This window comes from Protopterus annectens, chromosome 4.part1 (genome assembly GCF_019279795.1).
Source record: "Protopterus annectens isolate FY-2018-M chromosome 4.part1, PAN1.0, whole genome shotgun sequence".
Lineage (NCBI taxonomy): Eukaryota > Metazoa > Chordata > Ceratodontiformes > Protopteridae > Protopterus > Protopterus annectens.
In genome coordinates this window covers 266,373,753-266,395,211 of record NC_056734.1, presented here as the reverse complement: position 1 = coordinate 266,395,211, position 21,459 = coordinate 266,373,753, and the positions used below count along the sequence as shown (strand labels likewise).

The 21,459-nt window shown below is 39.2% G+C and overlaps 1 protein-coding gene across 1 annotated transcript in view; it reads right to left on the bottom strand.

Moving 5' to 3' along the window:
• Nucleotides 1-21,459, bottom strand: part of LOC122801201 (highly reducing polyketide synthase cm3B-like) — a 249,758-nt gene that overhangs the window by 107,133 nt on the left and 121,166 nt on the right. The window contains exon 3 of the mRNA XM_044070758.1: nucleotides 9,301-9,482. Within this exon, the coding sequence (XP_043926693.1) occupies nucleotides 9,301-9,482 (182 nt within the window). The remainder of the gene's footprint in view (nucleotides 1-9,300; nucleotides 9,483-21,459) is intronic.

The following is a 21,459-nucleotide window of genomic DNA, read 5'->3' as shown; positions in this document are numbered from 1 at the left end:
ATACTGGCCATGACATATGTCATGGCTAACACCACCTATGATGTGTGTGGAAGGATAAACACATTCTCTATCATTCGAAATGGCCGAGGGCACATGACTATTGTTTGCCAATGTACACCCATGTTGTGGAATACAGTACCACTGTTGTACAAGCCTGTTGTAAGTCCTTGATATCTGAACATAATGCAACATGGTCTGATGTGCACAACTGCACCCTAACCATGCTTTTCTGCTCACTAGGGAAATGTAAGGAAGTGATAGGACTACAGCCAAGGACACTGTCCAGCACAGTGAAAGTACTGTACCAGTACACTATACAGTACTACAGTGTTATGTCAGTGTGAACGGATGTTGACATCTGTATGCAAAGTATCCCATGCAAACCCTGCAGGCACAGTACAATCCCTGTGTTGTTGACACACAAAGCAGGTGGACAGTAACTACACAACATGACACACAACACACAACCATATATGGGAGATATCTGTTGACTTTCACACCCAACCACAAATGTGATGGGCTGCAGAGTTCAACATATGGAAATCTCACACTGGGCATGCTCATACACTTAGATAAATGAGACATATATCAAACAATCTGCCATGGTACGCCTGAACTGGGCATGCTCACACACCTAGGCCAGATAACAGTTTTGTACGTGGCCACACATATCTGGCATTTGTACGTGTTAGTCCAGGGCAGTGCAACAGCACAGCAAACTGCCCAGTACTCACAGTTAAATGACCACAGAAACAGATGTAATATACTGGATCCCCCTCCATATGCAAACATCAACCACATCCATGTGTGTGCGGGAAATGTCGCTATTAGCAACTGTGAAAATACACTACAGGATGCACATTCCCCTTTCTAAACACTGATGATGTCAGCACCCTATATGTATATCAGGAGAAGAGAAATCTCCCAGTAATCCGAATAGCGCACTCTGCTAATGTGTCCATTTCTAGTGTCATAACATAGTTAGGTAGGGGTCTAAATCCTGCAAATGGCAAGTGAGTGTGAAGGGGGATTAGTGTGTGTGTAAGTCTGCATGAAAAAAACATCCCTTTTGGCAACTGGGAAAACACACTACAGGATGCACATTCCCCTTTCTAAACACTGATGATGTCAGCACCCTATAAGTATATCAGGAGAAGAGAAATCTCCCAATAATCCGAATAGCGCGCTCTGCTAATGCGTCCGTCTCTAGTGTCATAACATAGTTAGGTAGGGGTTTGAATCTTACAAACGGCAAGTATGTGTGCTAGTGTGAGTGGAGTTGGTGTGTGTGCAGAATGCTGGGCATGAGATGTGCCTTTTGCCAACAGGGGCTACACACTACAGGATGCACTTTTCCCTTAACAAACACTGATGTTGAGAGCATCCTATACAAACAACATGACAACAGACAACTGCCAGTACTCAGTATAGTGCTGCATTATACTGTAACACGCACATGTTCCAGAACATACCTAGATAGTGTTTTGAAACCTGCATGTGGCAAGTGTGTGGATGTGGGATATTTGTGTGTGTGCATTTCCGTATGGAAAACATGTTGGATGTGGCGATCAGGGAACCACAGTACCTGATGCACATTACACTTTAAAACTACTGAGGTTGCCTGCACCCTATGAGTACAGGTAGAGGAGAGGAACTATGTAGTAATCCAAATAGTGCATTTTGCAAATGTGTACCTGTCACGTGTCGAGACCTACTTATGTAGGGTAAAAAATCATGGAAATGGCAGGTGTGCATGTGTGTGTGTGGGGGTAGCAGGGTGTGTGTAAATGCATGTGTGACAGAACAGATACATATAGCTGAATCTACAATACAGCACATGATGCACATTCCCATAGTCAATACTAGCATGTGATGGTGTGCAGCTGGTACACTTACTCAAACAGATGCCATATGCTGCCCGGTTAAAGAAAATCCTGCTCTACTCAGTGGCATACTGCATGTTCAGAGGCGATCTGTGCCTGACGTATAAAGCCATGTCCAAGCCGGAAGTAATGGACATGCTGCACCTCAGAAAATCCAAATCCCATCGAGCCACGCACTCGAGAGACTTGAACCTCAGCACTGAAATAAATAGGACATGCTGGAGGGACAGATTCATAACCCAGAGGCTCCCTTCACTCTAGAATAAAATCCCAGTCCAGGTTAGGCAGAGTCTCTCATTGACTATCTTCAAGAGGAATCTGGATGAGTGGATGGGAGATCGTAGGTTTACCCCGGGTATCACTTCTATGTCACTGTTAGACAGAGGCAAAGTATACTAACCTCGAAAAAGGGCATAGCAAAATAAATTTAAAATGGGTGGCATAAGCCAAACACATTCTGGCTAGGCTTATAAATGCCCTAGGGCAGGCAGCCTAGTATAAACCTATGAAGCTATGAACCTATGTGTACTGCTATACTCCTTCTCCCATATGTTGCATGTGTGTGTGTGTGTGTGTTGTGGGGGATGCACAGGTAATGGCCAGATATTACTGCACAGCCAACACTTCTGAAACACTCTGGGTGTTCATCCCAATGTACTGTATGTGTGTTGCCATCCACCACTGTGATGTGGACACACATTACTCTGCCTGGATATACATATCCCAACAACACCACCAGCACAGTACACTACCTTGATATGTATGTAATTAGACAGTTATTCACTTGTTAGGACTGTGATGCGATCCATGTAGCCCACTGGGCCAGTGGAAGCCACAACCCACACTGCCGGCCCCTTTGCAAATGCTTACCACAGACATCCCACAGAGTGCATGGAATGTGCACACACATATCTAACCCACCAGTTATGCATCCTGTCCAGTGGACTACAGCTACAGGCACATTGTATAACAATAGCAGGAGGCTACTGCAGCACAGAGCAGATTCACATGAAGGGAAGGCATCTGTGGTCAGCACTGGTAAGATGCTACAGTCTCTCATAACATTTGGACACGGCCTACTCTGGGGTGAGAATGGACACACACACACTACAGATAACCACAAGGCCTTCATTAGTTATGTTACACATATAGACCAAACGCCTCCGATATGCTCTGTGCTAATAAACACATACTTCACATTCACCAAACGCACAGATATTGGCAACATTGTTGCAGACAGTTTAGGTGCAGGTATCCCCCCCCCATTCTCCCACACAAGTGGAATTAGTTATCACAGATGAATGTAACCTCCCTATCATCTCACATGTCCAGGTGAGGGCCACCCTCGACATTGCAGAACACACAGCATCACTGTGACAAAATGGTATCCCTGGATGTGTGATACGTTCACCCCTAGAGGACATAGCACCACATTACAGACTGATAATCAACCCTGGCCGTACTACAGGATATGTACCTGAACACTGCCATACATACACAGTGGTCCCACACCACTGAGGAGGAACCTGTACTGACCCTGGGAACTACTGCATCATATGCATAACTGGCCTGGTGTTGTAAGCTATGGAATTTTGAAGTATGGAAGACATGTACAGCAATATTACATATGTATATATATAGGGACTATGTACACACAACCTATCTCATGGACATACCTATAGATACTGAACTATGATACATTTGGAGGTTTCACAGTAAACACAGTATTAACCTGCTACTCTGCATTACCTGTGTTTGTGTCACCTGTTGGTGTGTCACTGCTTCTGCTGCTTGCTGCTGCTGCTGATGATGATGATGATGATGCTTTTGGTGCTGTGAAGCTACAGTGATTTTTTTTTTATCACTGCCTTTCTATTTCTCTCTCTCTCGCTCTCTCTTTCTCTGTCAGTTTGGTGCAGTGAATGTATTGCATGTGTGGAGTGTTAGTACTGGATGCTTTTGTAGGTATCTGCATAGGTCCATGTGATGGCCTCTGCACCAATTGTAAGGCAGCATTTGCTAATTGCATGCAGCCAGTTGTGTACTGATTGCATGTCTCACTGTGATTTCAGGACAGTGCTATAAAAGGGTATGTGAGATATGCGTTGCCCTTTCAGATTACAAGGGCGTGGACCATGCTGGTATGCTGTGGACAGTGTTCTGTGAGTGTAAAGATTGGTAAGTCTCTCATGATTCATGCTGTGTTGTAGATTCAGGTTGCTGCATTTCTCTCACCTGCTCCCTGTAGTGAGTGTGTATGCATACTGACACCTACAAGTATATTTACATATGTATTGATATATATATATATATATATATATATATATATATTTATGTGTGTACATATACATACTTTCATATATGTACATCAGCTTACATTATTAACTACAAGCTAACAATTAGCAGGGCTGTTTCCGTTAACACTAAACTACTATGGGAATCCAGTAATTAGGACAGTAAAAGTCTACCTGACATGCTTTGGGTAGTACACATCCTATATTGCCTCTATATTAATTCATACTATTACATGTTATATTTATTTTAGCACAATGTTCTTGTATGAGAGTCATGGCTTCGTGGTAAGTCATACAGACTAGTGTTACCAAATTCCTGGGTTTAAGACTGACAGTGGGATTTTATTTTGCTTTCGAAATGAGTACAGGACCTGTCAATCAAAGTGCTAAAAGCACTTTTAAGCACTTAAAACCAGGTCTGCGCTTGTTTGCGTGGAGCTCACACATGTGCACTGGCGGTGAGCTCCGCTAACACATGCGCACACCCACGCTATTTTCTTTGAAAGAAAAGAAAAAGGGGCGACAGGAAAGTGGTGAAAAAGGGGTCACAAAGAGGGTAAGACAGTAGGGAAACAAGCTTGGGATTTGCAGGAGGGATGTAGGTAAGGCCCATAGCTGCCCATGTCTTTATCAGCAACAGCTGTGCATTTGTATGTAATTTGGTGTGACATTTGAAACCTTCCACCCCTGAGAGAGGTGTCAGGACAACATTAATACCTGTTGTACAGCCAATTGTAATTAACAGTTTCAATGTCCAGCGGACATGTGTGCGACATGGACAGCTATGTATGGGGCGTAATTTTTTTGTGGGTACAGAGTGCCGTTTTTTCTTTTTTCAGGTGAGAGTGGTATCTCAGGTGAAGGTAGTCGGTATAGCTGGGGAGGTAGGTTGGATAGGTTAACAGACAAGACAGACAAGACGCATACAGGGGCGGTGTATGACGTGTGGGGGGGTTACACAATTGACGGGGACGGAGGTTGGGATATCCAGAGCCCATGAGCCCACAGATGGCAACAGTGGAACTGATATCCCCACCCATAGGCAGTTGCCACTGTTCCTTCACAGCCCAGGACGGGGCTGTGCAGGCAGGACAACGGGCATGCCCGTAAGCTGTGCCACCCAGGCCTCAAGCTGGCGTAGGGGCCCAAGAACAGAGTCCTGAATCTCCCTTTGCACCACAGACCGGACACCTTGGAGGGTGAGTGGACGGTCTCCTCTGGCCATGCTTGCAGAGGGGGGACGGGCCCCATCCCCTGCAGCGCTTCCACCCGAAGGTGGCACAGGGCCACCGGAGGAGGGTCCAGCCTGGGCACTAGTGCCAGGTGCACTCGCCAGATGAGGTGGGAGAGGTGGGTCCGCTGGGACCCGCCTTCCCAAGCGTTCTAGGTTTGGGAGTATGTCATGTTAGTTTGGGTTAGTAGCATATCATTCCATTCAAATTAGTTGTAACAGCATGCATTGGTATTCCCATTAAACAAACACCCAGATATTAACACCATTGAACAGCAGGCATATCACATGCATTATTTGAACAGCAATACACAGTCAAACAACATGCAGGGTTGATTAATGGCAACAGGCCATCAGGTTTGCAGGTATGAACAGGGCACATGCACCAACAGACATGCATATATTTATAAACCAACAGGACAAATGTCCATGGGTAATACAATTTACACATACCAGTTACAAGTGAATTTTTTCAGTTGCAGTTAGAGGGTGGGGTGGAGAAAGAAAATGTTGACACATTCATAACAAATACATTTCCTATACAGTTGTAATAGAAACACAATTAAGTTGTGGGTGATGATTATAAAATGATATTTAATTGACTGTCATGCTAGAACTGTTACAGATACGTCACTATACAAGTTCTTTTGAATTTGATCAGATACATCATCCTGCTACATTTTGATGACAGGGCAGGGGACAACTGTGGATGTTTAGTATGTCAGACAATCATTCATACTATCTGAAATTTGTTGACTGTGATCACCATATACAGATTTTTGGTTACACATTCCAGATTCAGACACACTGTAATCGGGTTGGGATGTTCAGTTTTAATTCCCACATGCATTTAGTTCTGTACTGACAGACTGCAGTATATTTATTCCAGAGTTATTACTACTGTATTTGTTGATACATGACCCTTTCTCTCACTCTCACACATCGTGCTATTTCACAGTTCAGGTTGGTACTTCTAGGCTTTATTAACATATTAGACCTGTGGTTATTCAAACACTTTCCAGCAGCCTCACTTCTGTCATGATTCAGCATTTCAACAGGGGATATATCTCACATGTGATTAACTCAGCTTCTGCAGCTGTACTCTTCAGACTACTGCAGGTTGTACTAAATTTAATTAATGGTGGGACATCTGTATTACCGACTGTTTATGTCTGTCAATTATATTTCCAGTTTCACTTACATACTGCTAAACAGTTATTTCATGCAGCCATACCTGCACACTTACACTTGCTGCTTGCACGTTCTATTACTTAATGACTACACTGCACTGTTCTGCTAACTGCTACACTTTCATATTTATTTACAAGTACTAGGTGGGGTTATTGACCTGCATGGTGGCGCAGCCGCACCAGCCTGCTATCATGAGCCCTGCGGCTCGCAGAGCGGACACCTGCAGCTATAATACAAAACAAGTAATATTGGAATACACATCTCTATGGTATCAGCTAGTTGAATTCCTTACATACATAGTAAAATGTAACTTACTCAGTAGTGGGGCATTGGGCATATCCCGGGCCTCCTGGATCCATTGGTTCAACTGGTCTTGTTTGCGTCGCTTCAGGTCCGCATGGTGGTGATGAACCTGCTCACCAGTCCGTGGAATACCAGTGGCACTGGTGAGATCATGAGCCAACTGGTCCCATGCCTCCGCCCTGTATGCTCCCCATGAGACCTGGCCCTGCATGAGTTGGGCCTCATGATGATGGACTAGGAGCCAGACCATGTATCTGAACTCCTCAAAGCCCCACCTCTGTGCTCGAAAGCAACGTCCCTCCCCTACTCCACTCATTCTGCCTGCATGTCTGTTCTACAATCGTTTATGCTGTGTATTCCCGCCTATGGGGCTTATATATGCCAATTTTCCCGCACATTTCTATGATTGGCCATTTTGGAATTGTATCAACTTCACAGAAACTGCTTTATCATGCTCCATTTTGGATTAAATCCTATATATATATGCTATTTCTGCATTTTTAGGTACTGCTGTCATGGCTTAGTGGTTTACTACCTTGACTCTAGTGCATGGTATCCTGGGTTTGAATCTGACCACTGATTTTCATTTTTTATGACTGTCTAGACAGGCTGAGGGGTGTGTCTGTGTAAAGGCAGTTTTGATACAGCTTGCTCAACGTTGCCCATCGGTTAGCTTGTGGGCACGGTGCATAGCTCCGCGCAAACGGGGTGCCCTGGTTTAAGCCTTATTTGGCTATTAGCACGCATATTAAGCTGAGCACAGCTAGTTTCACACAGTTTGAGCATGTTAAACCAGTGGTGAGCTACGGGCAAGCATTTTGCAACCTTTGAAACACTGCTCACCTACGGGCAGTCTGTCTCAACTTGTTTGACAGCAGATTAGCTATGGGTACATTTCTAATTTATTTTCATCTTGCATTACTTAAAATTATATGGCCCATTTCATTCCATTTTACAAAAAATCTAATTTTACATGTGTACATATTTGTCAGGGGCCTTTTTTGTGCTTATTTACAAAAAAAAAAAAAAAAAAAAAGGATGTTGTGCGGGCTCGAACCTTGTCTGCTTGCTTTTAAGCCGAAGTCTCTACCGCTATGCTATTACTTCTTGGCTTAATTTGCATATTTAGCTCTTATATCCTTTTCCACTGATTGCTAACTGCAGCTGCGCTACAGGCACGCCCGCGCACATGAGCGCACTCATAAGCAAACATCTACAGGGTTTAAAAAAATTAACTGTTTTCATTTTTACATTTTATAACAACTGTTTACATTTTTACATTTTATATTGCTGGGCTGTGGGGGCTTATGTTGTGTAGTGTGTTTCTTCACATTTCCATGGCCTCTCTCGTGGGTGTTTACTTTCTGCCATTGTAGCCTTCTGGGGGCGTGTCCGCTTGCAGGGCTTAGCCTACGGACATGCCCCCTACTGTCTTACACGGACCGTGTAAGACTTAGGTGTGATTCAGCATGCCTCATGCATATGCATGACATACTGACATCACACCGTTTAACTGCAGCCTCCGTGTAAGAGTTATAACTCTTACACGGAGGCTTCCTGAATCCTGCCCATAGTCATGCAATCCTGCAAAGAAAAACACTTTTGGGTACCTTTAATAAAAACCCTCACTTTAAAAAAAGTTTTCTGGTTTCCAGCTGTAGCTGTTTACCATCACCTGTGTCTCTGAGTCGCTGCTTCATATTCTACTCTGAAATCAGTATGGAAACTTTTAATGGTGTCCAACAGTTTACAATTTCATGGAAGAACCTAAAAGACCTAAATTACAGCTATAACATGTAAATGTACTTGGAAAATTACATATCCCGTAAACGATGATGAAAATGATGATGGCCTTGTCTACCTCCTCCTGGTAACTGAAGTTCTTTGAATTGCTATGGAATACAGTTCACAAGGTGGTACAGTGCAGTGAAATGACACTAATGCTGAAGAAAAAAATCCTTATTTTATAGTTATGTTCAGTTATTCGCATTGTGCAGGAACAGCTCTCACACTCTGCAAAGTAATACTGAAAGCTTAGACATAAAACGTCTGAAATTAAATATTTCTATCTTGATTCTGTAGTCATTTTTACAAACTGAAATACCACCCATTTAGATTTAAAAATATTAAGTAAACTGCTCTGTCTTTAAATGTATATATTCCAATAATTAAAGACTATTACGTTATTTTTAATAGCTGCAAATACAAAGAAATTCAAATCATTGAAAATTTTAAAATATTTCTTTTACCATGGCTCATGTTCTACCCTAAATTTCTAAGTACACACGGCACACAGTTTAGTTGTTCTACCTCCTATGTACACTAGTAGACATTTCCCATCAAATGCAGTTACTTTAGAAAAAATGTAATTAAATAGGGACATAAATTAAATACATACCATTTTTAAGGGTTTAAGTAGAAGAATACCGCATCCCTCTCCTCTTCCATATCCATTAGCCTTCTTAGAAAATGGTTTGCTCAGTCCATCAGGTGAAATCATTTTTGCTTTACTCAGAGCTACATAGATACAGGGTTCAATGATACAGCTGACACCTCCACACACAGCCATTTCACAGTCTCCTAAAAATTGGGCATTTTATGATCAGCAGTGCTTTTCAATTTATACTTTTATATCCAAAAATAAACATTTAACTAAATAAAATCTAATTAGCTCTATCAACTTTTAGAATGGTTGTGACAAAAAATGCCAGTAAAAGACAGAGTCCTGTCAAAGACGCAGATGAAGGCATTTTGATGAAGAATGCATTGCCTCAACCTCAGTGTTTTAGATATATACTCCAATACTGTTAAGTGCAAACAAAAGAAGGACATGTATAAAGTGACAAAAGAAAAAAAAATCAGTTAACCCATTCATTATTCAGCATGAATAGCCTAATGAAGCTGTTATACACTAACCATCCGCAAACTTTATTTTTTTTTTCTTTCTTTCTTTGTTTTATGTCGTGATTACTGGGCTGTCCATAAACGGAGGCCTATTTTTACTGGAGGCCCAGGGATAAATGTTCCATTTACAGTTATAATGTAATGATATACCGGAAATAGGGACTTTGATTTTCTACTTTTCCAGGAAAAATTCCAGTAAGTCCTTAATATGGACTGTCTGAGGACTGAAAAAAACAGTATTTTCATGGAATCAGGCATTTAAGACCAGAGAAATAATGCACCTTGTATTTATTACTAATAATGTTGCCAGCTTGTATTATTGAGTGTGCTGTGCCTTGATTCTGTTTTCATTTACAAAATATATTGATGCAGAAGAAAATTATAATGAAATTACCATAATGAAAAAAAAAACTACATTTAATAATCATGGGTATAATTCATAGATTTCAAGTCATGGAAACAGTTTTTTTTTTTTTTTTAACAAAACTGAAAATTAGTGTTCCTGAACAGACTACATTAATTAGTATACACAGACACACACACACACACATATATGTGTGTCTGTGTGTGTGTGTGTTTATATATATATATATATATATATATATATATATATATATATATATATATATGAGATCCATCAATATGTTTGAGGTTTCACAACTTCAAACCCCACTTCACCGAGTCCACTTGTTCGAAGTAGTGAAACTTCGAACACTGGCTTCGGCAGTCACACTACAGCGGCGGAATGGGAATATTCCCTTTTCCCTGCTGTAGTGCGATCTCAGAGTTGGTATATTTAAGTAGGGAGGATGGGGAGTGCAGGGGGGCTTGCACCCCTGCAAAAACATGTTTTAGTGTTTTTTTTTTTTTTTTATGGGGTAGCCCGGGGAACTAGACTTCAGCGAAAGTGCACTTTCATTTAAGTGGACTTTCGCTGAAGTGTAGGGTCTGCTGCTCTATTTCGAAGAAGTGTATTTTCGATGTAAAGCAGTAGACCCATACATATATATATATATATGGGTCTACTACTAAACACCGACACGACGATTCCCCGACACAAAACTCACCGACGTCAAATAACCGACAACACACAAACCCGACACAAACCCGACAACGCAAAACACCGAACACCATTACACCGACACACAGAACGTAAACAACATGTGACACTACATAGCATACACACCAGCCCTGACCCAAACCCTAACCCTAAGGTCCGACACTATCGCACACTTCACCTACCTGCACCTAACCTAACTCACTTAACCGTCCTAAACTACAGTCCCTCACTAGCACACACTTACCTGAACCATACCTCCGACACGAACACACACTCACCTTTCCCACACTAACCCGACATCCCACAATCTCGAGCACTTACCTGACCGCTCCTAACTCCGTCACTATCGCACACTTACCGCATCGCGATCGCACATTCCCTTGTTGGTCTTTCCGCTGTCGGCAAATCACCCTGTCGGTACACTTACCTGTCGGTCATCTGGCGCCGGTGAGTTTTCTGTCGGGAATCGGGTCATTAGTAGTAGACCCATATATGTATGTATATGTATATATATGTATACACACACATATATATATATATATATATATATATATATGTATATATATATATATATATATATATATATATATATATGTATATATATGTATATATATATATATATATATCTGTATGTGTGAAAATACATTAGTTAAGGTAGATTAATGCAGAAATATACCAAATTTTCAGACTGAAATATGTCTGAAATACTAGGAAGCAGATATGTGAGAGTGAATACATAGAAAATTATCAAATGTGAAAGAAAATATCCGGAACAGCAAAATGACAGGATATTAAATTTTGAGTATCCAATGTGCAGCATATATCAATATTCTCTAAGTTGCAAATGGATCACTGGAAGATGAAGTATAAGAAAACATATAGAAATAAGTGCAACAGATAAGCAAACACTCATACATATTATATACATTGCTTGCAACTTATGGATGTCATTTAACATTCTCTGACTAGAGATCTGATAGATGGGCCTACAGAATAACTTCTCCCAATGTTATAACAAGTACAGCTAATTTTCTTAAAAACCTAGTTAACTCTACACAGTGCAGACAGGCCAGGAGGAACTATTTCAGGCAAAACAGAAGGTACTCCCAACAGGAACCAGAAATGATGCAACAGATTCAGTGAAGACTATAGTTTGAAGTTGCAGACGGCAAACATAATAAAGCAATGCTATTACCTAGGAGGGACTTCTTATATTTTGGGGGAACAATTAATATACATCCAGACAGAGTATCTTTCTCTGGACTGTGATGCATCTGCTAGGGTAGCCATTCAACAGATAGGAGCAGTTATTCATATAGGGAATGAGAATATTTTTGATGTTTCTTTTGAGGTACTTACTGGAGGTCTTGGCAACTGAACAAAATATACTTTATTCAAAGTCCATTTTGCTAAGTCCAAATGATCAAAAATCAGGCTGATTGAACAAAGCGTCAAAGCATTACATAAGTGTTTTCTGCAAGTGGCAACCCCTCTGCACCCTGTGTCTGTCTGACTCTCTCTCTCTCTCTCTCTATGGGTAAAAGTCATATGATCAATGTTTCAGAACATCAACATCATATGGTTGAGACTATATGATTGAAGTCAGAAATGCTGAACATGGGGGCAGTGTAGAAATCCTGTTTATACTGAGATTGCTGTACAGTACAGATCTGGAAATTTGCCCTTTTCTGCACACTGTAGTATGATCTCAGAGTTGGTATATAAAATTAGCAGAGGGTGTTGGGGTCACAGCCCCTACATGATGGATGCAGGGAGCTTGCTCTCCTGCAAAAACATGGTGTTTGGGCTTTCTTTCTTTTTCAGTATTTTAGAACATCGATCATATGGTTTCGATCATATGAAATTGTGCCACACACTAATTCAGAGATGGCATAGTACCAGCAAAATGGTGAAACTCCCTTACCCTTGTTGATGTGCATGCCATTCAATTAACATGCATGAGACAACATTTGTCATTTGACCACATACCTGAGATCCATTTACTGACAGTATCAAATGTCTTGAGTATTTCAAAAACAAAAGGACAATGAATGCTGGGCAAACAACATTGTACTGGCAAAGATGCAAGTGTGTCCCCCATCTGAAAAACAGAAGATGGAGAAAATAAGAAATAGAAAGAAAGATGAGAAAGTATGCCATAGAAAAAATATATATATTTACTTATAAAACAGAGGCCATGGAAAATATTATTTTTGATGAACAGTTTAAAAACTATAAAGTAGTTTTGCAGCATAGAGCCATAACTCTATAATGTTAACTTCTCAACAAATAGGTGGCTTGAAAAAGATGATAATTGCAGTACATAGAAACATATGAGACAAATGACGCAAAAGACACTTGAAATGCTTTGCAGAGCTCAAATTAACATGAGATTTTTTTTTAATCCTGGACTAAGTGGGGGAAAGCTTTAAAAGAGAAGGTAAGTTAGGGGATATGCATGTTTGAGAAGGACAATTAGAGGAACTGAAATGATACAGTACCCAGAATAGTAAGTGCTGTGCATTTGGGGAGGGAAGGAAGAAGTTTTTGTAAAGTTTTTGAAAGAATGAAGGTTTGATTAAAAAGTAGAGTTTTTTGAAAGGTAGAGAAAAGTTAATTTTTTTAAAGAAACATGTTAAGAGATTTAATGATGTTATGGAATTTGTATAAAATGACAAATGGACATTTTTAAATATACAGTAACAGATTAGAGGAATAATTTGTTTATTTACTTATTGCATTTGTTTTCCAGGAAAGTGTGACTGGGCATGACACTCTTTTTCAGTAGATGCCTAAGGTGAAAAGCTCCACACAAAATTACAGTGATTAATTACATTGACAGTAACAAGTACAGTAGATGGTACAATACAATGATAACATTTTAAACATAGTAGGAATTCAAGTACGAGTACAAGAGAATTTTACAAATGTGAGTCCAAAAGTAGTGCAGAATAACAATATAATACAAAGAAGCAGACACAATCTGATATTATACACACAAGTTTGTTCTTATGTAATACTTTGTCATAGGCAAGTAGTGGATTAGTTGTAGAGTAATTTAGGAGGTTCTTGGAACAGAATAACATCAGAACAGTAGGCTAGTTGTGGTCAGGAATTATCAACTATGTGGGAAGGATGCAACAGGTAATTAGGGCTGGTTATTAAGAGGAGGTGGATTTTAAGATGTTAATGCAATAGAGTTTTAGATACCATATTGAGGTAGCTGAGAAAAGACATATGGCGTATATAAGTAGGTTAATTAGATGGTTAGATGTGATGATTAAGCTGTGGTGAGGGTCAGATATGTGGGCTTAAGGTTAGATGGATTGGTCTCAGCCAGGGGTGATTCTGGATCAGAGCCATAAGTGAGCAAGGTATTGTTTCAACTCTGATCTGAATGAATTTAAGTTCATGTTTTGCTTTAAGCAGGGAGTAACAGATTCCCACTTCTCTGAGATACAGTTAGAATACAATGAGTCGCATGCTGTACGGCTAGATTTAGTTATACTAAGTAACAACTTATCACCAGAATGCAATGGTCTGCTGGGGGAATAGGGGTATATTAGACTGTTAAGAGATGGATATTGTTCTGGTTTGTGGAATAATTTATAGATTATAAGTAATTTAGCATATGTGTGCACATAAGAGAGTTCAAGTTAACTCGGTTGTTTCAGATCCAGGCAGCAGTGTGTTCTACTTGTTAGGTTACAGGAAAGCCTGGTTATTTTATTATAGTATTGTTGCAGTTTTGGTGATACTGAGGAAGACAGACTTGTCAGAATTACAGAACTGTACAGTAGAACTGATAGGATATAGGTAGAGGCAAAGCTACTTTTAGCACTGAGAAATTAGTTTGTTATTTACAGGCTGTCCACTTCTTGGTTTGTCTTTTTTATTACTTGTGTAATGTGGTGGTCAAACTTAAATCGGTCATCTTGTGGAACTCCGAGTAGTTTCGAATGAGAGACTAATTTTATTTTCATATTATTTGATGAGGTAATGATGAAGAGAAATTTTTGTTTAGTATATTCTTCTGGTGTGAACAGCATTACTCTAATTTTCTTGGGGTTAAGAGAAGATGAGAGATAATAAGCCAGTTTTCTATGGAGGAGAAAGATTAATGGGTATTTTGTTGTAGTTCGGTCAGGCATTTAGATGTACAGATAAGTGTGGAGCCATCTACATATTACATGATTGACTGACACACAAGAAAGCAGTGTGTAGGTCATTGATAAACAAGTTGAACAAGACTGGGCCTAATATGGACCCTGAGGGGACTGTTACAAGTGTGGGTAGTTAAGGTGAGCAGTTGTTTTGCCATTTTATGGCTTGCGGCTTGTCTGAGTAGTAACTCTCACATCGGTGTACAAAGATATTAGCCAGGCCTAGGAAGAATGGTTTTGTGTTAAAACATTTGATGGCTGACTGTTATCAGATGTTTTTAATAAGTCAAGAAAAGTATAGAGACAAGATTGTTTAAGTTCCTGCTTTGGTTGATTGTGTTTATAAAACTTAGCAATGCTGCAGTAAAACTGTGGGTTGGGTCAAAACTTGTGTTAAGTAGGGGAGAGAAGGTTATGAATCAGTATGAAATTTAATTGCTGAGAGTGGATACACTTCTCTAGGATTTTTGATAGAGGTGAGAGAATAGCAATTGGTCTATAGTTAGAGATATTTGTTGAAGGGACGCCCTCATGTAGTGTAATAACAAAGGATTTTTCCAAGGTTCTGGTACATAGTTTTCATTAACTGCATGATTTATTAGTATTGACAGAAGGTATATTAGTGAGTTATCAGCTATTTGGAGGTATTCTGGAGACAGGTTATCAGGGGTTAGGTTAGCTGGTTTTGACCTGTAGAGGTATTTGTTAATGGTCGATGTGGGGACTGATATGAATGAAAACGGGTTTCCTGATATTGCTGATACAACTGCAGTTGTTAGGTTAGGATTATTATTTTGTAAGGCTGAGGCCGAATGTAGGAAGTAATAGTTAACATGAGTACTGATATTATCTTGTTGGTGGGTTGTGGTTGGTGGAGGCTGGATGACTTTGCCTGGGTGCAGTAGGTTTCTTACTGAAATCAAGAAAAAAGAATGGTCCAACTAACATGGCCAAATCCAGTTTAAAAGCTGAAGGATCTGACGAAGAGCTAAATGCTTGAAAGTCCTGATCTATTTTATTTTATTTATTAAACTTTTTGTGTGCTTTTAAACTGGATTTGGCTGTGTTAGTTGGACCATTCTCTTTTCTTAGTTTAGTGTTTCTTGCTCGGGACCAACTTTTTGCTGCAGTTTGTGTATTTTTCTTACTGAAGTTTAGTAAAGCTTGGGATTAGGCTAACGTCTGTAGTTTGGTGCAGAAATTTTTTCCAACACTTTTTTTTTAGTTTTCTAAATTGTTGAAAGTTAGCAGAAGCTCTGTTATGTAGCCATGTTTTCCAACACTTGCCCTTTGCTATTATCAGCTGATTGGTATTTTTGGGGGCTGGGTTAGATCTGACCCTTTTAGTTCTGATTGGGGCATGTCTGTTAAGAATATTTAGATTCATTTTTTAACTTCTGTGACAGCATCATATAGTGGCTGGTATTTGGTATCTCCCAGTTAATTTGATGCAGAGTACTGAGGAGAAAATGCATTTGGAATTTGGTTACAGTTCTAACTTCATTGAGGTAGTGTTTTGCTATATTTTGGGTGTGATTAAGTAGATTGGCAGGTGGTCATTTATGGTACTTGGCAGTGTGCAAACCTAACTATATTTTTTGGTTTAAGTATACAATTTAACTTAGATTCTCTAGTTGCATTGATGGTATACCATGTGAATGCACTGATGATTTGTATGAAATTATACAGCAGAATGATTTCAGTGGCATATTCAGAACTGGTTGTAAGCCAAGTGATATTAACATTGTCTAGTATTATGGTTCTAAGGGTAACTGCGGTAGATAAGTTGAGGATGTCTTCTAGTTAAAAGATGTTGCTGCCAGAGGGGTGTAGATACCTGCTATAATTACACGTTTGTATGCACTGAGTTTAAGGGAAGATAGAATTATTTCTGCATTATCAAATTGGGAGGTTCTGGTGTAATACAGGGATAGATCCAGATTGTTGTTATATACTATGGTGATCCCACTGGCTTTATATACTTGGTCTGATCTGTGGAAACTGAATCCCGGAGTAAGATTTCTTCATCTTTAGTTTCTTTTTTCATCCATGTTTCCATGCATAGCTATTAGGATTTCTGGAGAGAAACAAACTATCCAAGCATGTATTTCATAGATATTGTTACAAATGCTCCTCAGTTTTATATGATATATTTTAAGTTCTGGTAAATCTGTTAGTTTTATGGTGGTTGGTGCTGAGTTAGGGAGGTGTTTAACACTAGAGTAAGATGGCCCTCGGTCAGAGTGAATGTCACCACTTAGGTTAAGGTTTAGCATGGAATGGTGATAGGGGAATATCCATTTGCATTTTGTTTTTACTTTGATGTTAGGCACTTGAATTATGGGATTTTTGTCTATGATTTTGTCTTTAAACTAGTCTAAAGCCATGGTACGATAAAGTGATGTTGCAATGGTGAAGCAGGACTTCTGTCTTTTTTCAGATAAGGTTGGGGGGTATTTAGAAGATTTGTCTTTCGCACATGGGGGGATGTAAATCATGGAAGAGTCAATACCAGTGGAATTAGTTTCAGAGCTGAAAAAAGAAATAATAGTACATGGAGTTAAAAGTGTCTTAAAATATGGCAGATACGACAGAATATCAGGATGGATGAATTATCACATTGGGAGGGTGGCCTAATGGTTAAGGTGTTTGCCTTACAAATAAAAGGTGCAGGGTTTGATTCTCACAAGGGATACTTGACTAGGCTTAAAATGGCTTGCAAGAACAGTTAGTCTTGTACTAACCTATGAACCTACTTGAAAAACAGACAGATTTAATTTATTGGATATGGTACATAAGAAATGTTGTACAGAGGGCAAATATATAGAAATGTTGTACAGAGGGCAAATATATAAGTGAATATTGTTAAGATGGACTAATCAAATTTGCTTGAAGGAAAGATGCCAGAAGAACATTGAAGAGCTGAAGACCACTTGGTTAAATTTTAATAATAAATCTATGGCCAAAGCTGCGTAATTAAGACTACACAATGTTTTATCTTAAGTTACAGAATACAAAATGTATATAGACTAAGGAAAGGTAGGAATGGGAGTGTCACTTTTACTTAGATTTTTTAATGATAGCATGGAGTCAAATGTAAAACATACACTGTTTTGAGGTTTCAAGAAAAAAAAATCACAACAAAATATATTAGATATTGTGACGGCTTATAAAAATGGTCCAAGGGTACTTTATTATTAGGAAACACTTGTGGTAAAAGTTAGTTGGGGTCATTAGTAAATGAACAAGTTGGGAAAAAGATTCACATGTTAAATGATGCAAAACAAATGTTGCCATTAAAATCCTCTTTTGTTTGGGTTAGTTGTGCTATTGTGGAATATATTAATAGGGACGTTCAACAGCATTACTATGCTGTTGAGTATGGGAGTCTGATTTCTTTGATGTTAACTTACAGAGATGGTCTAGTGTAGATTTTGAGGGAAACAAAATCAGTGGCAGTCTTCCTGCAGAAAATGGGTATTAACTGTTAATGGTATGGCTGAAGGTGAACATATAGAAATGTAGAATATGTGGATGAAAAGAGAGGGTACGGAAAACAGAGTTTCATTGCACATACTGATATACTGGCTCATAGATTCAGTTTCTTACTAAGCTTACAGCCAAACGAGACCATGAAAAAGCTCATCCATATCATTTAGTACTGTACAAGGCTAACAAGGTGCACCATTAAGTAGATTTTCTCCATATATCCCATGTGAACATTTGCAATCACCCATCTAGTCATCCACACTGACGTTAAAGGTTGCTAGAGAAGTACTCTGCTTTATAGGAAAAGGCAGTCTATTCCAGAAATCATATGCTGGATTAAGTATCTGTCATTCCATTTGGTGTTGCTGATGGATTGGCATAAACTTTGGCATACAGAAAAGCTGTGGGCACATTTTTTGGAGCTATGGAAATAATTCATTTTTGGACAGCATTCAAGTTAACTTTGAAAAAATATACTTATTTGATTAGAAGTGTTGTTTTTTTTAGGTTAGTATGAACAACTAACCGCATCCTTTTCCTGAGCAACTGGAAATTATTCATTAATGAATTTCCTTGCAATTTTTGGACTTCAGGTTGAATTCCTTTAAAAGAGGAATTTTATATATGATAAAAAAGGTACACTATAACTAATCCAAGATTTTGTTTTTAGTTTCAGTACATTTTTTATTTAGATGAGGGTAGATGGATAGGAGGTTGAGGCTGACCTCCTAATGTGTAGGTATGAATCTACACCAAAAAAGAAGTAGTAGAGAGAGATTTAACAGATGTTACAGTTTATATCACATTAAGATTTGGAGATGGAAAGAGATGTATATGGGAGTAGCATATTAATGAAGCAAAAAGTGGTATAGCCACAGTATGAGAAAATACTGTGAAGTGCTGTTGTAGGTGGAGGTTATTCTAGGGATACTAAATAGCTAAAAATACTTTGTATGGCTGGGTTATAATTCACTGTTGGGTAACTTTTTATGGAGGCTGTTCCACAATAAGCTACCTGTAAAATATTGAATGACACATAAAGTGGTAGGTGAAAAAAATTCTCTTTAATGTCTTGCCAAGACAGGAGACTATGATTCAAGCTTTACTTTCTTCTGAGTATATGTGCTTGATGAATTTGTTTGGAACAGACAGTACAAAAACAAAACAAATATACCAATATTGTGGAGTCTGAGTTTGATATCATGATGTAAATTTAAGATCTGGTCAGGCAGAGGTAGGCAAACTTTTAATAAAATGAATCCTGCATATTTGGAGAGAGAGAACTGAGCAAACTTGCACACAAATGAACATGATGTGGATGAATCAAGTTATTGATAAACATTGCATACAAAGGCATACAACCAGTTCACACACTTGTGCTTACACACAGTGAGAATAGTAATACAACTGAGAGAATAGAATCAGCCTGTTCTTAGATCAGCTCATTGCCAAGCATTCAAGTTTTTCTGATTGCTTTATCCAAGAGAGATCAAAAATGACAAAAAAACTCTGAAATGTAAACAACACTCTGGAGAAAACAATCACAGGAGAAAAAGTGTCTTATTGCAAGAGGCAAATCTCTGCACCTCTGCTACTTACATATACCAGCTCTGAGATCACAGCATCATGGGAAAAGGGGAAATCCACTGTATACTGGCAATTTGTCCTTCCATGGAAAAGCTGGCCATTCACACACCAGTGATTGCACAAATGAGTATCAGTTACTAGAGTTTCAAAAAGATGTCTGGCTCCTGTTAAATAACGTAAACTTAGCTCACAAAAATTACCAGTTTCCAAGACTGTGCATGGAGCTCCACTGCCATTTCCATGCATACTCTTTCATCTTTGTTACCCATCTCTTGTCTTCATTTCTAATACGCACTGTTGACCTAATCACAGGCATCACGGGGATTTAAGGCATCAAGGGACTTTAGCACAAGACACGGGTACACTTAAGCTTCTGAGGAAACGTTCTTCAATAACACTCTAGTTCTGCCATACACAAAATCAAAACTGAACAATAAAGACACAGATATACTTCAAAAAGGTTTTCTACATTTTACTGGGACATGATATACCGCAAACTAATGTGGACAGCAGGAATGGCAGGACAGACGATATTTGAAAGGACAGACGATATTTGAAAGTAGATGGTTTCTAGACAGGTTAACAGCAGAAGTACTTTTACCTGCTTAGGAACCTGAACTTATGCAGGATGTTGACAAACTACACACTGTACCTTGCTCTTTGCTCCACAATCATGCCAGGGAATGATTCAAAATTGTTTGTCCTTCACTGCCATGACTGAAGAAGAGGGAGCCTTGTGTTATGCTAATGAGGAGCAAGTGATCCCAATGGCACAGACATTGATGATTGTGCTTTAAGTTTGGAGAGTGTGATTGTTTTCACAGGTTGGGCTACACCACATGCTTACTGAATTAATGATAGCTGTTTGTCACCACAAAAAGTGTTCCTAACTGCATTGCTGCATTATTTTTTACAGTTTTTACGGACATTAATGTTCAGCTAGGTAATACTGAGCTACATATCAGTAATAGAGGACTCAACAGTATTGATTTACTTATTATTTTATCAACTGCTACTACAAAGTAATGACCCACTTATTTATAAGGTTATCAGCCGGTATACAGCTGCTGTCCTTACAAATTGTGGACTATCATGAGGGGATCCTTTGCACATGTGCTTAGCCTATAGAGTACTGTGGCTACATAAGGGGAAAAGACCACCATTCAACCTCCTACCACAGGATATCTGGACAAAACCTAAAATAATGGGGGGACAAAGGCCACAAAATAGTGACAGATTTGAAATATTGGTCTTATAACCTTAAAAAGTTGATAGGATAACAGGTTTTATGTTAGCATGCATTTTCTAAAGGATATAAAGTTTAAAACTCAAATGTATGTCATTATTTACAGAT